At 39.8% G+C, this 19,791-nt stretch overlaps 2 protein-coding genes across 5 annotated transcripts in view; one reads left to right on the top strand and one right to left on the bottom strand.

Moving 5' to 3' along the window:
• The window catches only part of GRIN2A (glutamate ionotropic receptor NMDA type subunit 2A), a 546,601-nt gene extending 544,236 nt beyond the window's left edge, over positions 1-2,365 (bottom strand). The window contains exon 1 of the mRNA XM_072835762.1: positions 2,136-2,365. The gene's annotated coding sequence lies outside the window, so the exon portion shown is untranslated. The remainder of the gene's footprint in view (positions 1-2,135) is intronic.
• The window catches only part of ATF7IP2 (activating transcription factor 7 interacting protein 2), a 55,124-nt gene continuing 35,901 nt past the window's right edge, over positions 569-19,791 (top strand). For 2 of the 4 annotated variants that reach the window (XM_072835763.1, XM_072835767.1), the window contains exons 1-3: positions 933-1,052; positions 15,751-16,595; positions 17,625-17,749. In XM_072835763.1, coding sequence (XP_072691864.1) covers positions 15,761-16,595; positions 17,625-17,749 — 960 coding nt within the window. In that variant the 5' untranslated portion in view covers positions 933-1,052; positions 15,751-15,760. The other 2 variants (XM_072835764.1, XM_072835766.1) reach the window with 2 other exon arrangements.

Raw genomic sequence — 19,791 nt, forward strand, 5'->3', positions numbered from 1 at the left:
TTGGGTCAGCCTCGAGCACAGAGAGAGGGCACTCAGGACTGCCTGGACGCACAGCAATCCCACCGAGGGCCATTAACCGCCTCAGGAAACCCAATGCAGCCTGGGGGCGGGGGGGTGCATGGTGGGTGGGGGATGGGGGGTGGGAGAGGGGCAGGTTCCCAGGACAAACTGCAGGAAACTCCAGAAAATGCCACTGGGTGGGCCTGGCCCGCCTGCCCGGCTCGCACAATTTAAGGAGCGGCCCCCCCCAACTCCGCAATCCCGGTAAATAAAATGCTAAAGGCCAGAGTGTGAACATTCAAATGGGTTTTTGCAAACAAGGTTGCCCTGGTAACGCCAACAGCGTCGCACGAGCTCCGCGGAGCAGCAGCCCGGCCCCGCCCCCTTCTCAGGCCCCGCCCCCTCCTCAGGCCCCGCCCCCGCCCCGGCGGCTATGGCGGGGAGCGAGCTGCCGGCACCCCGCAGCCGACTTCCACACCTCCGGCCGCGGCCCCCTCCCAGCCCCGCCCACCCCGCCCGGGCGCCCCTGATTGGCTGCGCCGCCGCACGTTCGCACGGTCATTGGCTGCGCCTCCGGCGGGGGGCGGGCGCGGGCAGACTCACCTCGGCGCGCGCTGGCTGGAGCCTCATTGTGCGCGGCGATTGCCGTCGGCGGGGCTGTCGTGGCGGGAGGCGGCGGGCGAGCGCCGCCCGAGGTACGTTGGCGCCGGCGGGAGCCCCGCGCGAGCGGCGGTTGGCCGGGTCGGCGGTTGCGCGGGCCGCGCGCCTCTGCAGGGCCGGGCCGCAGTGACCCGGGGACGCCGCGCGAGCTTGGCGGTCGTGGTCGCGGTCGCGGCGGCGGCGGCGGCGGCGGCGGGGCGGGGCGGAGCGGAGCGGCCCCGGGGCTCCCACTGGCGGAGGAGATGCCCGCGGCGGGCGGCTGCACGGTCCGCGGCGCTTCCCGAGGGGGCGGGCGGGGGGCGGCGGCGTGCGCCCCGCCGGGGCGGGCGGGCGAGGGGCGGGGTCGCGCCTCCCGAGGGACTCGGCGGCGGCCCGGGGATTCCAACTTCCGCGTAAGTACCGCGTCGGGGGCGCGGCTGGGCGGGCCAAGCGGGGGCCGGCGGGGCCGGGACAGACAGAGGGCGGTGGGGGGCGAGGCGAGGCGAAGCGGGCCCTGCTCTGGCCGGGGGTCCGACGGCGCGGCTGGGGCGCGGCTGGGGCGCGGCTGGGGCGCGGCTGGGGCGGGGCTGGCGCGCACGTGGCTCCAGCCCTCGCCGACGGGGCCCTTCCGCCCTCGCTTTTAAGGCCCACGGTGAAGTCCGTGCCTACCTCCGCCTCTGAGATTGCTGTCTGCCCCCGACCATCCGCCCCCGCATCCATCCCCCCACCCACCCCCTTCCATCCCCTCACCCACCCCCCTCCACCACCCATCCACCCCATCTATCCCCCATTCTTCCCCGTCCACCCCCCTCCATCCCCCCATCCAGCCCCCTCATCCCCCATCCTTCTCCCATCCAGCCCCCTCCATCCCCCATCCTTCCCCCATCCACCCTCCCTCCATCCCCCATCCAGCCCCCTCCATCCCCCATCCAGCCCCCTCCATCCCCCATCCTTCCCCCATCCACCCCCCTCCATCCCCCCTCCATCACCCATCCACCCCATCTATCCCCCATGCTTCCCCCGTCCACCCCCCTCCATCCCCCCATCCAGCCCCCTCATCCCCCTCCATCCCCCATCCAGCCCCCTCCATCCCCCATCTTTCCCCATCCACCCTCCCTCCATCCCCCATCCAGCCCCCTCCATCCCCCATCCATCCCCCATCCAGCCCCCTCCATCCCCCATCCTTCCCCCATCCACCCGTCTCCATCCCATCCATCCCCTTCCATCCCCCATCCACCCCCCTCCATCCCCCCTCCATCACCCATTCACCCCATCTATCCCCCATGCTTCCCCCGTCCACCCCCCATCCAGCCCCCTCATCCCCTATCCTCCCATCCAGCCCCCTCATCCCCCATCCTTCTCCCATCCAGCCCCCTCCATCCCCCATCCTTCCCCCTTCCACCCCATCCATCCCCCATTCTTCCCCCATCCACCCGTCTCCATCCCATCCATCCCCTTCCACCCCCATTTATCCCTCCCCTCGTCCATCCCCCTACCGGCTCTGCCTCCCGTTCTGGCAAAGTTGGAGGCAGTGTGCAGTGCAGAGAGGACGAAGCGGTCGGTAGGGTTTGAAAAACGTGCCTTCCCGCGCCGCCTTGCCTGTTTGGGTGCCTGAAAGACGAAGCCGCTGCCTGTCGGGGGCTCCAAGCCGAGCTCGCTCCGCCGGCCCTAGCGACGCGTGTGTGCGCGAGGCCCCTTAGAAGGGAAGCGGTGCAAGGGCTTGCGTGCGGTCTCGGCAGGCTGGGCGTCCGTGTTCGCCCCGCAAGGATTTTGTCCTGAGTCTGACTCGTAGCCCTTTAAGCCACCCGCGAGACGCAGGTGTTTGCAAAGCAAGCGGTGAAGAGCAGTCAAGGCGTAACTTCTGTCCCGCGAGAGCTATTGAGAATGCAAAAAGGCAGCGCCTCTGAATCGAGGATTGATTACGTGGAGTTCAGGCCTCTGTGAAGTAGGCCTGCGTAGTGGGCCCTGCAGTGCAGCTGGAGAGTTGTTGGGTCTGGCCCGAATCAAAGTCGACCTAACGCGCAGTCCTGTCTGCAGATTTTTACAGACCTCCTAGGGCCGACTTCTGCCCCCAAACAGAGGCACGGACAGTGCCGTGTCGGAAATGAATTCCGTCTTCCAAGACCTGGCGCGTCTGGCTGGGTACATCTTGAATTCTGCTGCTTTACCTTATTGACGCCTGTACGTCACCTCGGCTTTCTGTCCACTGTATTTCCTTGCTACTCAATATCTTGAATTTGGTATGAAAATACTGTGTGCCCCCCACACCTTTGCTTGTGCATGCCCTGTAATTATCTTGTAGTGGGTGGGTACAAATGTATTGCATTTCATGTAATCAGATTTTTCGTCATCTGTTACAAATAAAGATGAATTTTATAACTGAATGTGCAAGAGTGTTAATTCTCATTAAGTTGAGGAAGATTATAGTAAATCTAAAAAATAACTATACCTTATTTTGTCTCCTATTCTTGCATCACTTACATACTCAGTCCTCTGAGGTTTTTTTTTTTTTTTTTTTAAAGATGTTATTTAAGAAGAGAGCAGGAGCAGGGGAAGGAGGAGGGGCAGTATGAGAGGGACAAACAGAATTCCCTCCTGAGCGGGGGAAATTGACTGGTGACCTGTTCCTGGGACCCTTAACCAATGTAGCCACCCAGGCACCCCTGTTCTCTGAGTCTTAAACTTTGACATACACCTTTAAAATGTATTACTCTAGACTCAGGTACCTAACTTCTTATCACTCTTCAGCTTTACCAATCTCAGTAGGACAGAAAGATCGTAGTCAGGCAATATTTGGAGAGAAATAACTGACTCTCTGGTAGGGAGAGATAATAAGATGTAGTTTGAGTTTTTGAACTCCTGATTAAATTTCGTGGGATATGAAGGATGTTCATTGACAAACCTTCCTAAATTTAATGATGTAGATGCACTAAATGTATCTAATGCACTAAGTGTACTGTTAATATACTTCTGTGACTCTGTGGTGTACAGTGCTGCTGATGGGAAATAGCTATGGTAAAAGTTGCTGAGGGCTGTTTTTGGTACTTTAAGGGAAAAATAACCCTGGTTGGCTTTCCAGAAGTTAATTTTTATATGGTAGCATACATTTAATCAGCATTTTATAAAGCTGTATGAGCATCATCTTCCTTAGGATATAAAAGTAAATAAAACAGCTCTGCTCTCAAAGCTCATTACTAAAAATATGTTTGTAATGGAATATTCGCATAAGGAAGTCATTCTCTTGGAGGAAGGCGTTATTGAAGAGATGATCTTTAAACATGACCTTGAAGGAGTGGGGAAAAGGGAAAAGGATACTTGACAGTTGTGATTAATTTTAAAACAGTTAAGGATAGAATTATAGGAAATCAGGAGACAAATTATCAATAGCTTCAGGAAAAACAAGATCTAATAGGAAAGATAATGTAATCATGATACTCCGATTATATAGAAAATATTTGCCTAAAACTTAAATATTAGCTATAAATATGATAAGGCATATAGGGTGTAGAAAAGAGCTAAATCTCCTCTGTAAACATAGGGACTTAATAATGGTTAGAATTTGTAACTCCAGTAACTAGTGTGAACATATTTTAAAATCCTGAGATCTAAAACAAGTTGTTAAATCATTTAAAATTGATTGCCACTGGGCATTAAGGAATGCTGACAAGCAACTACTTCATTTTATTATGAACACCTTAGACTTTTATGGTATTAAATTGTTAAAATTTTGAAGTTAAAGCAAAATTCTGACAGCACTTAGAAAGTGGCTAATGCAGCTGGTCCATGGACCACACCTAGAGTTGTAAGGATTAGTTTATAATCATGAGATTGTCACTTGGGACAAGTTGGTCAAGTTTTGTCATTTTGTTGACCATTGTATACCCTGGAAGATAACCTTGTCTCTTCATAATTCCTTATCAGACTTAATCTTTCAATACAAGATTTGTTTGAGTCTTAAAATCTGAGGATTAAATGCTGGCTTCAAACTGTGTTTCCTTGAACAAGTTTTATAGGGTAGCTCAGTCTGGTTGGTTTTTTTAAGTTTCACTTTTTAGTAAAGGGAAGGTAAAGATTTGGTCCAGTGCATTTTTAAAAATAGAACAAGAATTGCTATTTTAGGGTTGATAATGTACTATCAGCCAAAAGCATTATGAGAGATTTCGTAATCTCTCAATCCATCACCAGCAATAGAGAAAATAAATCAGTATCTACTAAATGCTTCAAATTATATAAAGGGAAAAAACACAATGATTAAAAGAGGTGGACAAACCCACAATCAGTGTTTTTAATAGCTGGAAGATTTTGAACAGCACAACAAAAAAATCTGAACTAGTTGCTAGTTGGTGTTTACATATAATAATACCACCCCCAATGATGTTAGAAGACATATTTGCTCAAGTATATATGGAGCTTTTGGAAAAATTAACCGTGAACTTAGATTCAACAAATAAGAAGATTGAAATCATTTTGGAGGATATTCTCCAATTATGGTACAATTAAGCTAACTTTCAACAGAAATATAAATAGGGAATCTGCAATTACCTTGATATTAATGTTTTAAAATAATCCACAGATCATAGAAGAAATTATAGTGGAAACTAGAAAATATTTTGAACCAAATGTTAAAATTGAGATAGGGTTTGTCAAAAAATGTGGGATTCAACTAAAGCAGAACTAGAGGAAAATGTTAATAGCTTTAAGTGTAAAGTAAGGAGGGGAAAAGAATGGAAAACTAAAGATCTGAGTTTTCATCCCAAGGTGGAAAAAGAACAAAACCTGAAGAAAATGGAGTTAAAGTGTTAACAGGAGGTTACCTGGGTGGCTAGGTTGGTTAAGTGCCTTTTACATGGATCATGATCTTGGGGTCCTGGGATTAAGTCTTGTGTCAAGCTCCCTTCTCAATGAGGAGTCTGCTTCTCTCTGTCCCTCTGCCCCGCCTCCCCCCCCTTGTGTGCACACACTTTCTCTCAGATAAATATAATCTTTAAAGATAAAATGCCAACAGGAAATGATGAATACTGTGTACAGTAGGAAGTCAGGAAAGCCAAACATCAGTGCTTTGAAAGTATTGATTAAATGGACGAATTTCTAGTAAGAATGATGAAGGAAAAAAAACCCCACATCACTAATATCAAGGATAAAAAGAACACTACACCAGGCTCAGTGAAGCTTTGCTGGCTATAAGGGCAAAGGAGCAGTGGCAGCAGCAACAACAGCAGAGTCCCTGTGCCAGACAGCCACGGGCCAGAGTGACTTCAACCCGCTGAACCACTGGGGCTGGGCCTGCTGCAAAACCAACTTCCGGTGCCCATGGGTGCAAATATACTTTGACTTCACTCAGTGTGCTGACATCTGCCCAGATGAGAAGGCTGTGCAGGTGGTAAGACAGCTGGAGTCTGGCCTGCGCTGACACCACCCCCGTCCATTTTTTAAAAAGAAAAGTACTACAGATCTTGCCAATGTTACAAATATAGAGAATATTATGAAGAACTTTATAAATTTGAAATTCTTGTGAAAGGGAAAACAACTAAAAGGAACAAAAAGATGCAAAATATATTAATGGTTCTGTGTCTATCTTTAAAAATTCAATCATAGTTGAAAACCTTTATCACTAAGTTAACTCCAAGCCCAGATGGTATTATGGTGAATTATTTCTCACATTTAAGAAAGAAGTAATACCATCTGTAAACATAAACTCTTCAGAAAGTCTTTTATTTAGACTTTTACGAGGTCACCATAACCTTGGTGTAAAAACCCAGTAAAGGAAAATTAGACTCCTCTCTCTTAACATTGATACAAAATTCCTAAACACAATGTTAACAAATTGAATCCAGGAATATGGAATATCTAGGAATAAGATAGAGTAAATAATTTAAAATATGTATCAGTGTGATGCAAAATAATGGAAATTTATAAAATATATAATCTCATGAGATTATATGATCATCTAAATAGATATGAAAAGATTTGATTAAATACTACATTCATGATAATTAGGAATAAAGGTGTGATTATTAATGCAATAAAGTGTATCTCCAAAAATTATTACAAAAACCATATTTAGTGATGAAGTGCCACTTGTCAAAGTTTGATTTGATGAGAGAAACAACACTAACAGCATGCCTATTCATATATTGGAGGTTTTAAATGTAGAAAGAAAAAATAAGGATTAGCAAGAGAAAATCATGACATTACCTACATAGAAGATTCAAACAAGTGCATCTAATGAATTAATTGGAGATGTGATCAATTACAACACGGATTATATTTCTCTAATAAGCAGAACTGTGAAATTTTAAAGATTTTTTATTCATTTGAGAGAGTAGGAGCACAAGTAAGGGGGCAGGTGAGAGGGAAAAGTAGACTCCAAGCTGAGCAGGGAATCTAATGTGGGCCTTGATCCCAAGACCCCAGGATCATGACCTGAGCTGAAGGCAGATGCTCAACTGAGCCACTCAGGTGCCCCATAAATATGAAATCTCCATACCACTTACAAAGCATTTTAAGCTAATAACTAGGGCATTAAAGGAAGTAATAGAGAAGCAAAAGATGTTGGACATAAAAAAGCAAAAAGTAAAATGAGACATAAACTATCAATAATATCAAATGTGAATGGATTAAACAATCTAGTCATAGATTTTCAGACTGGAGGAAAAACGGCATCCAAGTATATGCGGTCTGCAGGAGATACACTTCAGTTTGAAGGATACAAATATGTTGAACATGAAAGGATAGAAAAAGATCTTTTGTCCAAAGAGCAACCATAAGAAAGTGTGGTTATATGGATTTCAGACAAAATAGACTTTAAAACAAAAATTTAACTAAAGATAAAGGAGGATGTTTTATAATAAAAGGACCAGTCAGTCCTTCAGAAGTTAGAACAGATATATATATATATATATATCTGTATATATATATACACACACGCACACAGTTATATATATTTATATACACACATATACATATGTGTATATATGTGTGTGTGTGATATACCTAATAACACCACTAAAATATGTAAAGCAAGTATTGACAAGAATTGAAGGGAGAAATAGACAATTCAGTAATCATGACTGGCAGCCTCAATACAGCACTTTCATAATGGATTGAAAACTAGCCAGGAGATCAGTAAGACTTGAATGACACTATGAACCAACTAGACCTAAGAGAACATCTTGTGAAACAGTAAACAAAATAACAGCAAAAAACATTCTTCTCCTGTATATAGGACATTCTCCAGTACAGACATACAGAGCCATAAAACAAACCTCAGCAAACTTAAAAGGATTGAAATGAATGAAGTACTTTCTCTGATCACGGAATGAAATTAGGATTCAGTGCCAAGAAGAAATTTTAGGAATTCAGAACTATATGGAAATTAAACAACCCCTGAATAACCACTGTGTCAAAGAACTCGTCAAAAGAAAATAGGAAATATTTTGAAATGAATATAAATGACATAACACACCAAAACATTGTAGTGAAATTAAAGCAATTCTTTGAATTGTAGTTAAGGAGCCTGAGTGGCTCAATCAGTTGGGTGTCTGACTCTTGGTTTCAGCTCAGGTCTCAATCTCAGGCCCTTAAATCAGGCCCTGTCCCTCATTGGGCTCTGCACTCCACAGGGAATCTGCTTAAATCCTTTCACCCTCTCCCCTGCTCGTGTTCACACACATTGTCTAAAATAATCATTTTTTTTCTTTATAAAGGAAATTTGTAGTGATGGATACCTATATTTAAAAAGGAGTTCTTGGGGCACCTGGGTGGCTCAGTCCGTTGAGCATCCAAATCTTGATCTCAGCTTGTCTTGATCTAAGGGTTGTGAGCTCAAGCCCCACGTTGGGCTCCATGCTGGACTCTCATTACTTTTTTTTGTTGTTGTTTAAGATTTTATTTATGTATTCATGAGAAACAGAGAGAGAGAGAGAGGTGGGGACAGGCAGAGGGAGAAGAAGCAGGCTTCTCGCAGGGAGCCCAATGCAGGACTTGATCCCGGGACTCAGGATGATGCCCTGAGCCGAAGGCAGACAATCACTGAGCCACCCAGGCATCTCTCCATTACTTTAAAAAAAAAAAAAAAAAAGGTAAAAATAAAAGTTAAAAACCTCAAGTTAATAACCTTTTAATCTTAATACAAAAAGAAGAGCAAACTAAACCTAAGGAAATAAAGATTACAGCAGAAAATAATAAAGTTAAGAAAGAAAAATACGGAAAATCAAGAAAGCCAAAAATTGTTTTTCAAAAAAAGGTCAAAGATTGACAAACCTTTGCCTAGAATGACTATGAAAGAGATTCAAATAGCAAATCAAGACTGAAAGAGCATTAGTACTGACATTCCAGAAGTTAAAACAATTACGAGAATACTGTGGAACAAATCACTTCTATTCCAGCCAGTTAACTAGTTGAAATAGACCAGTACTTAAAGAGACTCAAATGAACAAAAACAGACTCAAGAAGAAATAGAAAATCTGAACAGGCCTATAACAAGTATAGGGATTGAATTAGAACACAAAGAGAAGCTTCATATCAGGTAGCTTTATTGTTGAATTCTACAAAACACATAAAAATAACAATTCTTTACAGATTTTTTTTTTTAAGAAACAGAAGAGGAAGGAAACCTTTCCCTAATCATTCTGTGAGGCTAGGAGGCCAGTATTTTCCTGATAACAAAATCAAAGACCTCGCAAGAAAACTACAGAACAATATCTCTTGTGAATATATGTAAGAATCACTAACAAAAAACTAAAAAATTCAATCCAGCAACAGAGAAAGGATTATACACCATGGCCAAGCAGGATTTATCCCAAGAATGCAAGGTTGGTTTCACAACCAAAAATAAATTAATCTACCATATCATTAGAATAAGGAACCAAGAAATATGATTATGATAATAGATGCTAAAACATTTCCTGACAAAATGCGATGCTCCTTTATGATAAAAACATTAAATAAAGTTGAGATAGTTGGGAAACTCCTTATCTTGATAAAGGGCATCTGTGAAAAATTCCACAGCTAAAGTATAAATGATTAAAGGTTTTTCCCCTGAGTCAGAACAAGAGGAGGATGTCAGCACTTTCCACTTCTATTCTCATTGTACAGGAGTTCCTAGTCAGGATAGGCAAGAAAATGAAATAGAAGGCATCAAGACCGGGAAGGAAGAAATAAAACTACTGACACGTGATAGGATCTTTTTTGTAGGAAATCCTAAAGAACAACCCCTCCCCCCCCCAAAAAAAAAAACAGATAAAAACAAGGTCAACAATGCTGCAGGTCAGATCAATATATAGTATTGTTTGTATTTCTATTGTACTTGCAATGAACAGTCCAAAAATGAAATTAAGAAAAAAGTTTCACTTACAACAGTATCAAAATGAAGTGCAAAACTCTAAAAACTACAATATACCTTTGAAAAGAGATTAAACATCTAAATAAATGGAAAGACTTCCATGTTCCTGGATCAGAATACCTGATAGAATTGAGGTAGTTATACTCCCTAAATTGATCTATAGGTTCAACACAATTCACTGTTAAAGTCCAATAGGCTTCTTTGCAGAAGTTGTTGATCTGATCCTGGAATTCATGCACATATTCAAGGAACTCAGAATAGCCGAAACAATCCTCAAAAAACAAAACATAAAGTTGAGAACTCATCCTAAATTTAAAACTTAACAGCTACAGCAGTTGAGACCTATATATCAGTGGGATAAAATTGAGAATCCTGAAATAAACTTAATATTTAAATTACTTGGTTTTGACAAGAGTGTCAAAACAATTCAGTAGGGGAAAGAATGGCCGTTTTAAAAGGTGCTGGAACACCTGTCCACATGCAAAAGAATAAATGGATCCTCTTCACGCTATTTAAAAATTAAAATGGATCAATAAAATTTTACAACTATTAAATATTCATGACCTTGGATTAAGCAGTGATTTTTTTTTTTTAGATCTTATACCAAAAACTCAACAAATAAAAAACTTAATTGGATTTTATCAAAATTAAAAACTTGGGGCACCTGGATGGCACAATTGGTTAGGCCTCTGGCTCTTGGTTTTGGCTCAGGTAGTGGTCTCAAGGTTGTGAGGTCAAGCCCCACATTGGGCTCCACACTCAGCTTGCGGTCTGCTTAAGATTCCCTCTTCTCTGCCCCCCTCCATAAATATATATTTTTAAAAAGTTAAAAACCTTAATTTTTCAAAGCATATCATCAAGAAATTGAAAATAGAATGTGTGAAAACATTTGCAAATCATATGTGAAATGGGACTGAAATATAGAATATATAGATAGAACTCTTATAAGTCAATAATAAAAAGGCAAATAACCCAGTTTTAAAGTGGGCAAATGACCAGAATAAATAAGATAAACAAGTGGCCAATAAACAGCATCATTAACCATCAGGGAAATGCAAATCAAAAGGACAGTGAGGTATCGCATCACTCATCAAAATGACTCTACTGGAAAAAGAGACAGTAACAAATGTCATGAAGAGATATTAAAATAAAATCACTCTTTTGCTCCCTATTGTGAAAATATTGGTCTAGATGCTTTTAAAACAGTTTGTTCCTCTGAAGGTTAAATATGGAGTTAAAGTATGATTCAGCAATTTCACATAAGGCATATAACTAAGAAAAATGAAAACATGTCTACACAGAAATTTATACCTGATTTTTATAGCAGATTTATTAATAATAGTCAATTTTGGCTCTGAAGCAGAATGTAAATATCCAGAATTCTTGAAGGTATATATAACATAAAAGTAAGGTAAAATCTGGGATGTAAAGTGTGAATACTTTTTATTTATTTAAGTAATCTCTACCCCCAACGTGGGGCTCAAATTCATGACCCAGAGATCAAGTCATATGCTTTTCCAACTGCACCAGCCAGGCACCCCTTGAATACTTTAAGATAATGTGTATTTAAATAATGTTTCACTTTTTACTTAAATGGTTATTGAGGGGATCCCTGGGTGGTGCAGCGGTTTAGCGCTTGCCTTTGGCCCAGGGTGCGATCCTGGAGATGTGGGATCGAATCCCCCGTTGGGCTCCCGGTGCATGGAGCTTGCTTCTCCCTCTGCCTGTGTCTCTGCCTCTCTCTCTCTCTTTCTCTCTCTCTATCATAAATAATAAAAAAAAAATTTAAAAAAATTAAATGGTTATTGAAACATTGGCTAAAATGTTTTTGGAAAACTTTAAAATATATTAGAATCCATGGAATCCTGAGGCATATGTAAGACTTTATAAAATAAAAAGGACATTTTCATAACAATAGAAAGTAAAATATAGCAGCAGAAAGCTATGAAGATCAGAAGGCAGGACACCAAGAATAAGTGGCATTATATTAAATGTAACTGGATTAAAATCTATTAAAAGATTCATTATGCTAAAATATTTTCATTGTTTAACAAGAGGCATCTAAAACAAATTAATGAAATAGACAACAGCATGTTCAGCAGGAGTCATATCATTGGATAAATAAAAGATAATTTTAAAGTTCAAAATTAATAGGACACTGTCCAACAACTATATACCTGAGGGCAAAATGAAATGAGATCCCTTACTCTCAGTATATTCTAAAATCAATTCTAGATGGATTAGACAGTCAAATTTGAAAGACAGATCTTTAAAACTTGAGAAAATATAGATGACTTCTCTTTTCAACCTTGTGCTGCTGGACAAGTACCATGATTCCAGAGATCTGTACAAAATGTGGCTTATTTGACAGCAAAGGATTCAAGCTGGTTGAAGAGAGAAGTTCTGTGATGGCAGGATCCCCTAATTAGACTGTCTTTTATTTTTATTTTCCCAGTAATAAATTTTACTAAACCTCTCTACAGTATGTTAAAGTCTCATTTACTTTAGAGGCAGTTACCAGTACTTAACTTCCCTGAGCCTTTTATTGGCAGTTTAACTTATTTTTCCCTAAGCATACTTCCACATGGAGTATCTCTCTGTAGTGCCCTATGTTTTATCAGCTAGCAAGGTGCACGCTGTTATGACCAATTTTCTCATATTTAATTTAATTTATTTAATTTAATTCTCTCTGACCAAGTATTCCTATTATATATTCATTCAGGTCTGCTCTTAATATATTTTTAATTGCATAGTCATGGTACAGGTCTGTGTCTTGAGATGATCTCGATCAGAAGAAGGCTTCTGTACTATCAGAGGGCTTCATTATGTTACACATTACCTAGGGGTGGGAAAGGATTTTTCAAGAGTGATTAAACAATAACAGAAAAGAAATTATTAAAATTAGGAAGATCCAGGGGTACCTAGGTGGCTCAGTCAGTTAAGCATATGCCCTTTGGCTTAGGTCATGATCCCAGAACTCCAGGATTGAGCCCCATGTCGGGCTCCCTGGTCAGCAGAGTGTCTGCTTCTCCCTCTGCCTTTTACCGTGTTCTTGTGCTTTCTCACTTTCTCTCTCTCTCTCTCTCTCTCAAATATAGAAGTAAAATCTTTAAAAAATTAGGAAGATCTAAAGACAAGCCACAAATGAGAGAAGATACTTGTAACTCATACAACAAATGATTGGCAAAGGATTTCAACTGTAATCATTTAAGAATACTGTCTCTCTTCATCTTGACTTCTTACCTTTGTGTCACCTGGCAGTAGAATAGCTTCAGGCATTTTGTGATTGGGGATATACTTAGTGTAGGTTTAATAGGATACATTTGTGGTTCATAGTCAATTTTGAAAGTAGGTAGTTACTACCTGTTGGCTTTTGATGGGAATAGGGTCTGCAATGCCTGGTACCTGAAATATATGAGGAATAAAGAAGCCATGAATTGAAATTTATGAAGGTAGTCAGGAGAAATATTCCCCAATTACCTGATGTTTAAAACTAAGTAGAGGATTTAGTTCTCATGGATTTCCAGTCAAAAGAACTTCTCTGTTAGAAAAATAATAACATAGCATATTAAAAATTCACCATACTTTTTGTTGTTAGGAATCCTGCCTTTAAAAGAAAACAAGAATTTTTGTGTTTATAGGGCACACAGCTGTAGCAGTACCAAAAAGAAATGTCTTTACATGAAGCTGATTGTTTCATGCATTCTGATTATCAATTAAAATTTAATCACCTATGCTGTGCGGCACCAGAGTGGCTAAGTCGGTTAAACATCCAGTTCTTGATCTGGGCTCAGGTTTGTTGTGTTTTGTTTTTATTTTAAGGTTTTATTTATTTGAGAGAGAGAGAGAGCACAAGCAGGAGGAGCAGCAGAGGGAGAAGCAGACTCCCCACTGAGCAGGGAACCCGATGCAGAGCTCAATCCCAGGACCCAGGTATCATGGGTCCCAAGCCAAAGCAGACGCCTAATCAACTGAGCCACCCAGACACCCCCTAGACTCAGGTTTTGATCTCAGGGTCATGAGTTCAAACCATGTGTTGGGCTCCTCACTGCTGGGCAGGGAACATACATTAAAAAAAAAAATTACGCTAGAAGATAGACTTAGTTTGTTCATTTTCTCTGGGAAATACTACAAAAATAGGTAATCAAATAGTCCTATAGGAAAAAAATCTTATATTGAATCAGGCCCTTAATGAAAGTATGCAGCTTTTTTGGTTTTTGTGATTTTTTAAAAATATATGACAGTTTTGTTTTTGTTTTGGAGGTGTTTGTTTATTTAAGTAGGTTCCATGCCCAGTGTGGAGCCCAAAATGGGGCTTGAACTCAGGACCCTGAGATGAAATGTTGGAGTTTACTGTCTGAGCCCCTGTAAATGACAGGTTTTTAAAATATGAATCAACAAATGTTGATTTTTTTTTTCTTGTTCTAAAGAAATATTTGCCTCAACCTTCAGGTCTCACAGATCCTGGGACTGTTCCTGATCAAATGATATGGTAAATAAAAAAATAAAGGAAAGCTCCAAGTAAGATATGTGATAAATGAAAAAATTATTCAGGTAGCTTTGACTGGTTATTTGTGCCTTAAAAAGTCCTAGCTTCTGTCATTTCAGTTTAAAAGTTCTCTATATTTTGTTAGATAACTGTCATGCCTGTATATATTTTTTTTCTTTTTCATTTCTTATGCCTTTGATTGCCTTGTAATTTGGCAGAGTAATTTCCTTTAAACTATATACCTACCTATAGTTTACATCAGACTTGATGTAGATCCTAAGAGATAAATTCTAAACTGTTTTTTTTTGCTATGTAGGTTTTTACTAAATTATGAGAAATAATTATAAAATTTAAATTAGCTTTCTTGTTTGAACTGGCATCCTGTTGTGTATCTTTAGTGCTCATTTTATATTCCTATTGGGAATTACTCCTGCAGTACCACTTATTTTGGAAATATGAGCATTAGGAAAGAAAATGCAGGGATCCCTGGGTGGCGCAGCGGTTTAGCACCTGCCTTTGGCCCAGGGCGCGATCCTGGAGACCCGGGTTTGAATCCCATGTCAGGCTCCCGGTGCATGGAGCCTGCTTCTCCCTCTGCCTGTGACTCTGCCTCTCTCTCTCTCTCTCTGTCTCTCTCTCTCTCTCTCTCTCTGTGTGACTATCATAAATAAATAAAAATTAAAAAAAAAAAGAAAATGCAAAATTCTTTGCAAAAAATTGAGTTTTGTTTTTTTAGGAAATGGAATTTAATCTTTACATCATGTAAAGTATAGCCTGCTTGGATTATTGAAACTAGACTTTAATGGTTATGACAGTGAGGTGATAAAACAAAAAGTAGCCAGATAAAATTTTCAGGTTTTTATTAAGTAGAGGCTTACTAGCAATATAAAGTTTGAATTTATTTAGTTTAGATTTATAGAAAAGATTAAAGTTACTTGTACGTTTTCAGTGATAGGTAAGAATGGATATAATTTTCAAGAAAAATTATTATCTAAATCTTTAGAGGGGGCAGCCCCAGTGGCCCAGTGGTTTAGTGCCACCTTCAGCCTGGGGTGTGATCCGGGATCGAGTCCCTACATCAGGCTCCCTGCATGGAGCCTGCTTCTCTCTCTGCCTGTATCTCTGCCTCTTTCTCTCTCTGTGTCTCTCATGAATAAATAAATAAATAAAATCTTTAAAAAAAACTTTAGAGGGAGTCTGAACATTATTTTAATACACCAAATAAATAAACTTTTGTCTATTAGAGAAATGCATCTAAATATAGTACTTTAAATTCTAGGTTATAAAAGATGGCCAGTCCAGACAGAAGTAAGCGCAAGGTACTAAAAGCCAAAAAAACAATGCCTGCAAGTTGCCGGAAGCAAGTAGAGATCCTGAATAAGTCGAAGAATGTCGAAGCACTGAAAACAGCAACTGGGAATAATGTGTCAAGTGGTAATCAGAGTTTAAGTACTGGTGTCATAAGTAGCAAATATGGACATTCTGAAAATGATGCTTCCTTATTGGACTCCAACAAAAATTCAGTATGCTCAGAGAATAGTAAAGTATTTTCTCAGAATATTGTGAAACCACTAGAAATTGTTGCTTCAGAAACAAGATTGGAAAACTTTGAAGAGCAAGTTCTGTGCCCTTACCAAAAGTCAAGAAAAACAACAGAATTTTCCAAGAAGCTCTTTACACAAGAGGCAAAAGAGTCACAAAACACTTCTGAAAACCATTTTGAATGTCAGACAGATGTAACAAGATCTTGTTTTGAACAACTTGAAGATTATAATCTGAAACCCATTTATTGTCCATCTAGTGTATCTAGTGGTGTTGTTCAAATGCCAGAAACTACAGTAAACAGTGCCTTGGATGATAAGAGGATCAACAAAATGGTTTCCTGTTTAGAAAACTCCGGTTCTGAGTCATGTGATAAAAGACAAGATGACATTTTAAGTTCAAATACCCGTTTTGTGCCTGTTGATAAAGTACCTAAGTTGAACAATTCAGTCATTTCCAGTAACTATGCTGCTGCTATTTTGAAAAGTGAAGAATCCTGTAGGACCTGTCATTCTAGCATTTCAAGTTGTGAAAGTGTAGACTCAACACTGCTGGCAGCACTTGACACTGGTAGGAATAATAGTAAGTATATACTTATGCATCTTTTAGAGAAATTAAAATAGTCACTTTCCTTTTGGGGGATATTTTTAGCCTCAGATATAGAAATAGTAGAGCATATATAGCCAAGAGAAAAGTAAATCATGAAATAATTGTTTCAGAGTGTCTTGTTTCTGAACCATTTAGGGTGAGGAGGGGGAAACGGTATCCTCCATATCTGAAAGGAGGTAAATTCTGGCAAAGAAGGAATCAGTCACTTTGCCTTGAGAGTACAAAAAAAAAAAAAAAAAAATCAAAAAGGTGACATAGGGCGATTGTTTGGTTTATTTCATCTACATCTTAATTTGAAGTTTTATTTATTAGATTAATGAGGCTAGTTGAAAGAGTTTTTTTTTTTTAATCGTTGATGAACTCATTTCTTTCCATAGAATTAACCTGTAAATCATAGGCCAAATGTAAGGTGATAGATAATACATACATGTGTGCATGGAGTGACAGAAACATCGAATAACTAATGAAATTCTAGAATTATAAAATCATTAAAGTAACAAAAGTAAATTTCATTAAAAGTAGGATGTTTTTGTAAGTTAATGAAATAAAAAGAAAAAACATTTCTTAGGATAAAATTTTATTTGTGTTCTTATGTAGGTTACGTAGTCATTTAACAAGATGGATTTAAAATTGCTTAAAAATAATAACAGGATCACCTATTAAAAAAAATGTCAGACTGCGTAAGTAACTGTACTGTATAAAAATGATGTATGACTGCTTAAGTAACTAGAGGATTAAGTATTATAATTTATTCAGTTTTTGTTGGTATTAAATAGGTATTAAAGTTGAAAGGAAAGTGTATCTGAGACCAGAATCCTACCTAGGAACCTGATAGAATCATTTTTTGAAGGTTATATTTTGTCACAAGTTTTTAGACAATTACATTTGCTAAAAAATGCTGCCTGACATCACATTTTAGTTTATTTCCTTAGAGAGTCTGAATTCCCTTGTTTCCTTCCTTAGAAGGAATATTTTTACTTCTGATCTTTCCATTTCCCCAAGGCCATAATCAAAAGAAGAGGATGTTTTCAGAAAACAAAGAAAATGTTAAGCGCATGAAAACTTCAGAGCAAATTAATGAAAATATTTGTGTAACTCTGGAAAAGCATACAGCATTGCTAGAACAGGTAAAATATTGGGGCTTCAAACCTTCTGATTAGTAAAAAAATGGTAAAAGTTAATTGATCTCCATGGTGATTTAGTACAGATGACTTTCACTTGGTGCAAAGGTGGTGTATGAAAGTAGAATCAAACGATGGAGGTATTAGGGAAAGATAATTGTTTACATTACCAAAACATCTCCAGTTAATTGAAAATAATCTTATGCAGAGTAGCCTGGAGAATCCTGTTTAGGTAGAGTGCTGTAGTAGAAAGAGAATGGACCATTTTAGTCAACATTACATTTAAATCTCTTTGAAAGACATTGTCTGACCTTAAGTTTTGCTGAATAATTCAATCTCTTTTGTACTGGTCTTAGGGTTCTCTGATCTGCAGCTTCAGCTGTTTGTATACCTCATCACAATTGACCACTGTGTCATAAACTCAGACAACCCAGAAGTTCGTCATAAAGTCCTGTTGCATTCAGGTTTAGTGACCTAATTTCCAGGTTTACATGGATATGTTGCATTATCTGACTCTGCTTTATAACATCATTGAATGCACATTTTGCTTTCATTTTGCCCCATTTTATTTCATTGTACTCTAGTTTCCCATGTCTGATCAACTCTGAATTTAAGTGTGAGATTCAATTTTACTTTTTATCTTTTTTATGAGATTCAATTTTAATAGGTCCTGTAATGAGGACCTGTTTTAATGATGTTTTGCTATTTTACTACCACTAGAATTATTCAGCTAAAAGTCATTATATGATAGATTAATGTCTGTCACCTATAATAGGTCTTAATGTCAGAACCAAACTACCCTGCTGTTTTAGGAAGGAAAACACTACTGTTTTCTAAAACAGACCATTACAACTATATAGTTACTATATAGTTACGTGTTATATGGATATATACTCACATAATAAATAAATGGAAACCTTTTTGAAGGACTCTTGCAGAACCAGCATCTAAGGTGAGCCAGCAGTTTTTCCATTTCTACCTTGTCTTTTCTTCCAGGAAGACCAAAGGGAACAGTAAAATAAAGATGTCTAAGTCTTATTATTTGCTGGATAGGACTAATAGAATTACGGTGAACAAAGATCTAGCTTAAGAAAAAGGCTGTGTCTTACTCCCAGGAATTAGTAGCTGAATTTAGAAATAAATTCTGATAGGGACATATAAAGATAAAATTTAATCTGAATATTTTGGTTTCACTGGCATGGAAAAATTAGTTTTCATTCATTACTATTACCTCTCTCACAAAATACTTGGTTTGAGTTGACACAGAAAATGGTCCTTTCCAGTGAGGTTTAAGAAATGCAGTTTATTTTGTTTTCTCAACCACCACCACCACCCCTGGCAGAAGTTTCTTGCACATTCCTCAGAGACATTTGGTGTTTTAGCTAATTACTATCTTTTCACCTATCTCCTAATAGCTAGCTTTCCATAACTTGATATTTTAATTCCTGTCCAAAGACTTAAGTCTCTAAACCACATCTTTTTGGATTTTTTGTTTGAATCCCAGTGGAATAGGGATTATCATTCTGATGTTCTTCTCTGAGAGAGTCCCCTAGCTGTTGACTCTTCTGAGGTTTTATAAGGATCTTGGCCTCCTTGATTCCAATTGAGTTAATGAAGTATAGAGGAGTTTTTCTTCTAAAGTCCAAGTTTTTAATATTTATTTATTTTTAAGATTTTATTTATTTGACAGCACAGGTAGGTAGAGTAGCAGCCAGGGGGAGAGGGGAGAAGCAGGCTCACCCCTGAACAGAGAGCCAAACATGGGGGTCGATCTCAAGACTCTGGGATCATGACCTGAGCCAAAAACAGACACTTAACCAACTGAGCCACGAGGCGCTCCTTTAAAGTCCAAGTTCTTCATTCTACCTACTATCGTAGAAAGTTGAGGCAGATTGGAAATATATAATTGCTAGTCTTTGTCCAATTTTTAGGATACTTTGGCTGTCATCTGCAAGTTGTACCTAGGATTTCCGTCTGATACCATAATTTTGGATATATTACTATCAGCAGAAGACATTTATGAGGTATTTTTTTGGTCGAGGTTATTG

This window comes from Canis lupus, chromosome 8 (genome assembly GCF_048164855.1).
Source record: "Canis lupus baileyi chromosome 8, mCanLup2.hap1, whole genome shotgun sequence".
Lineage (NCBI taxonomy): Eukaryota > Metazoa > Chordata > Mammalia > Carnivora > Canidae > Canis > Canis lupus.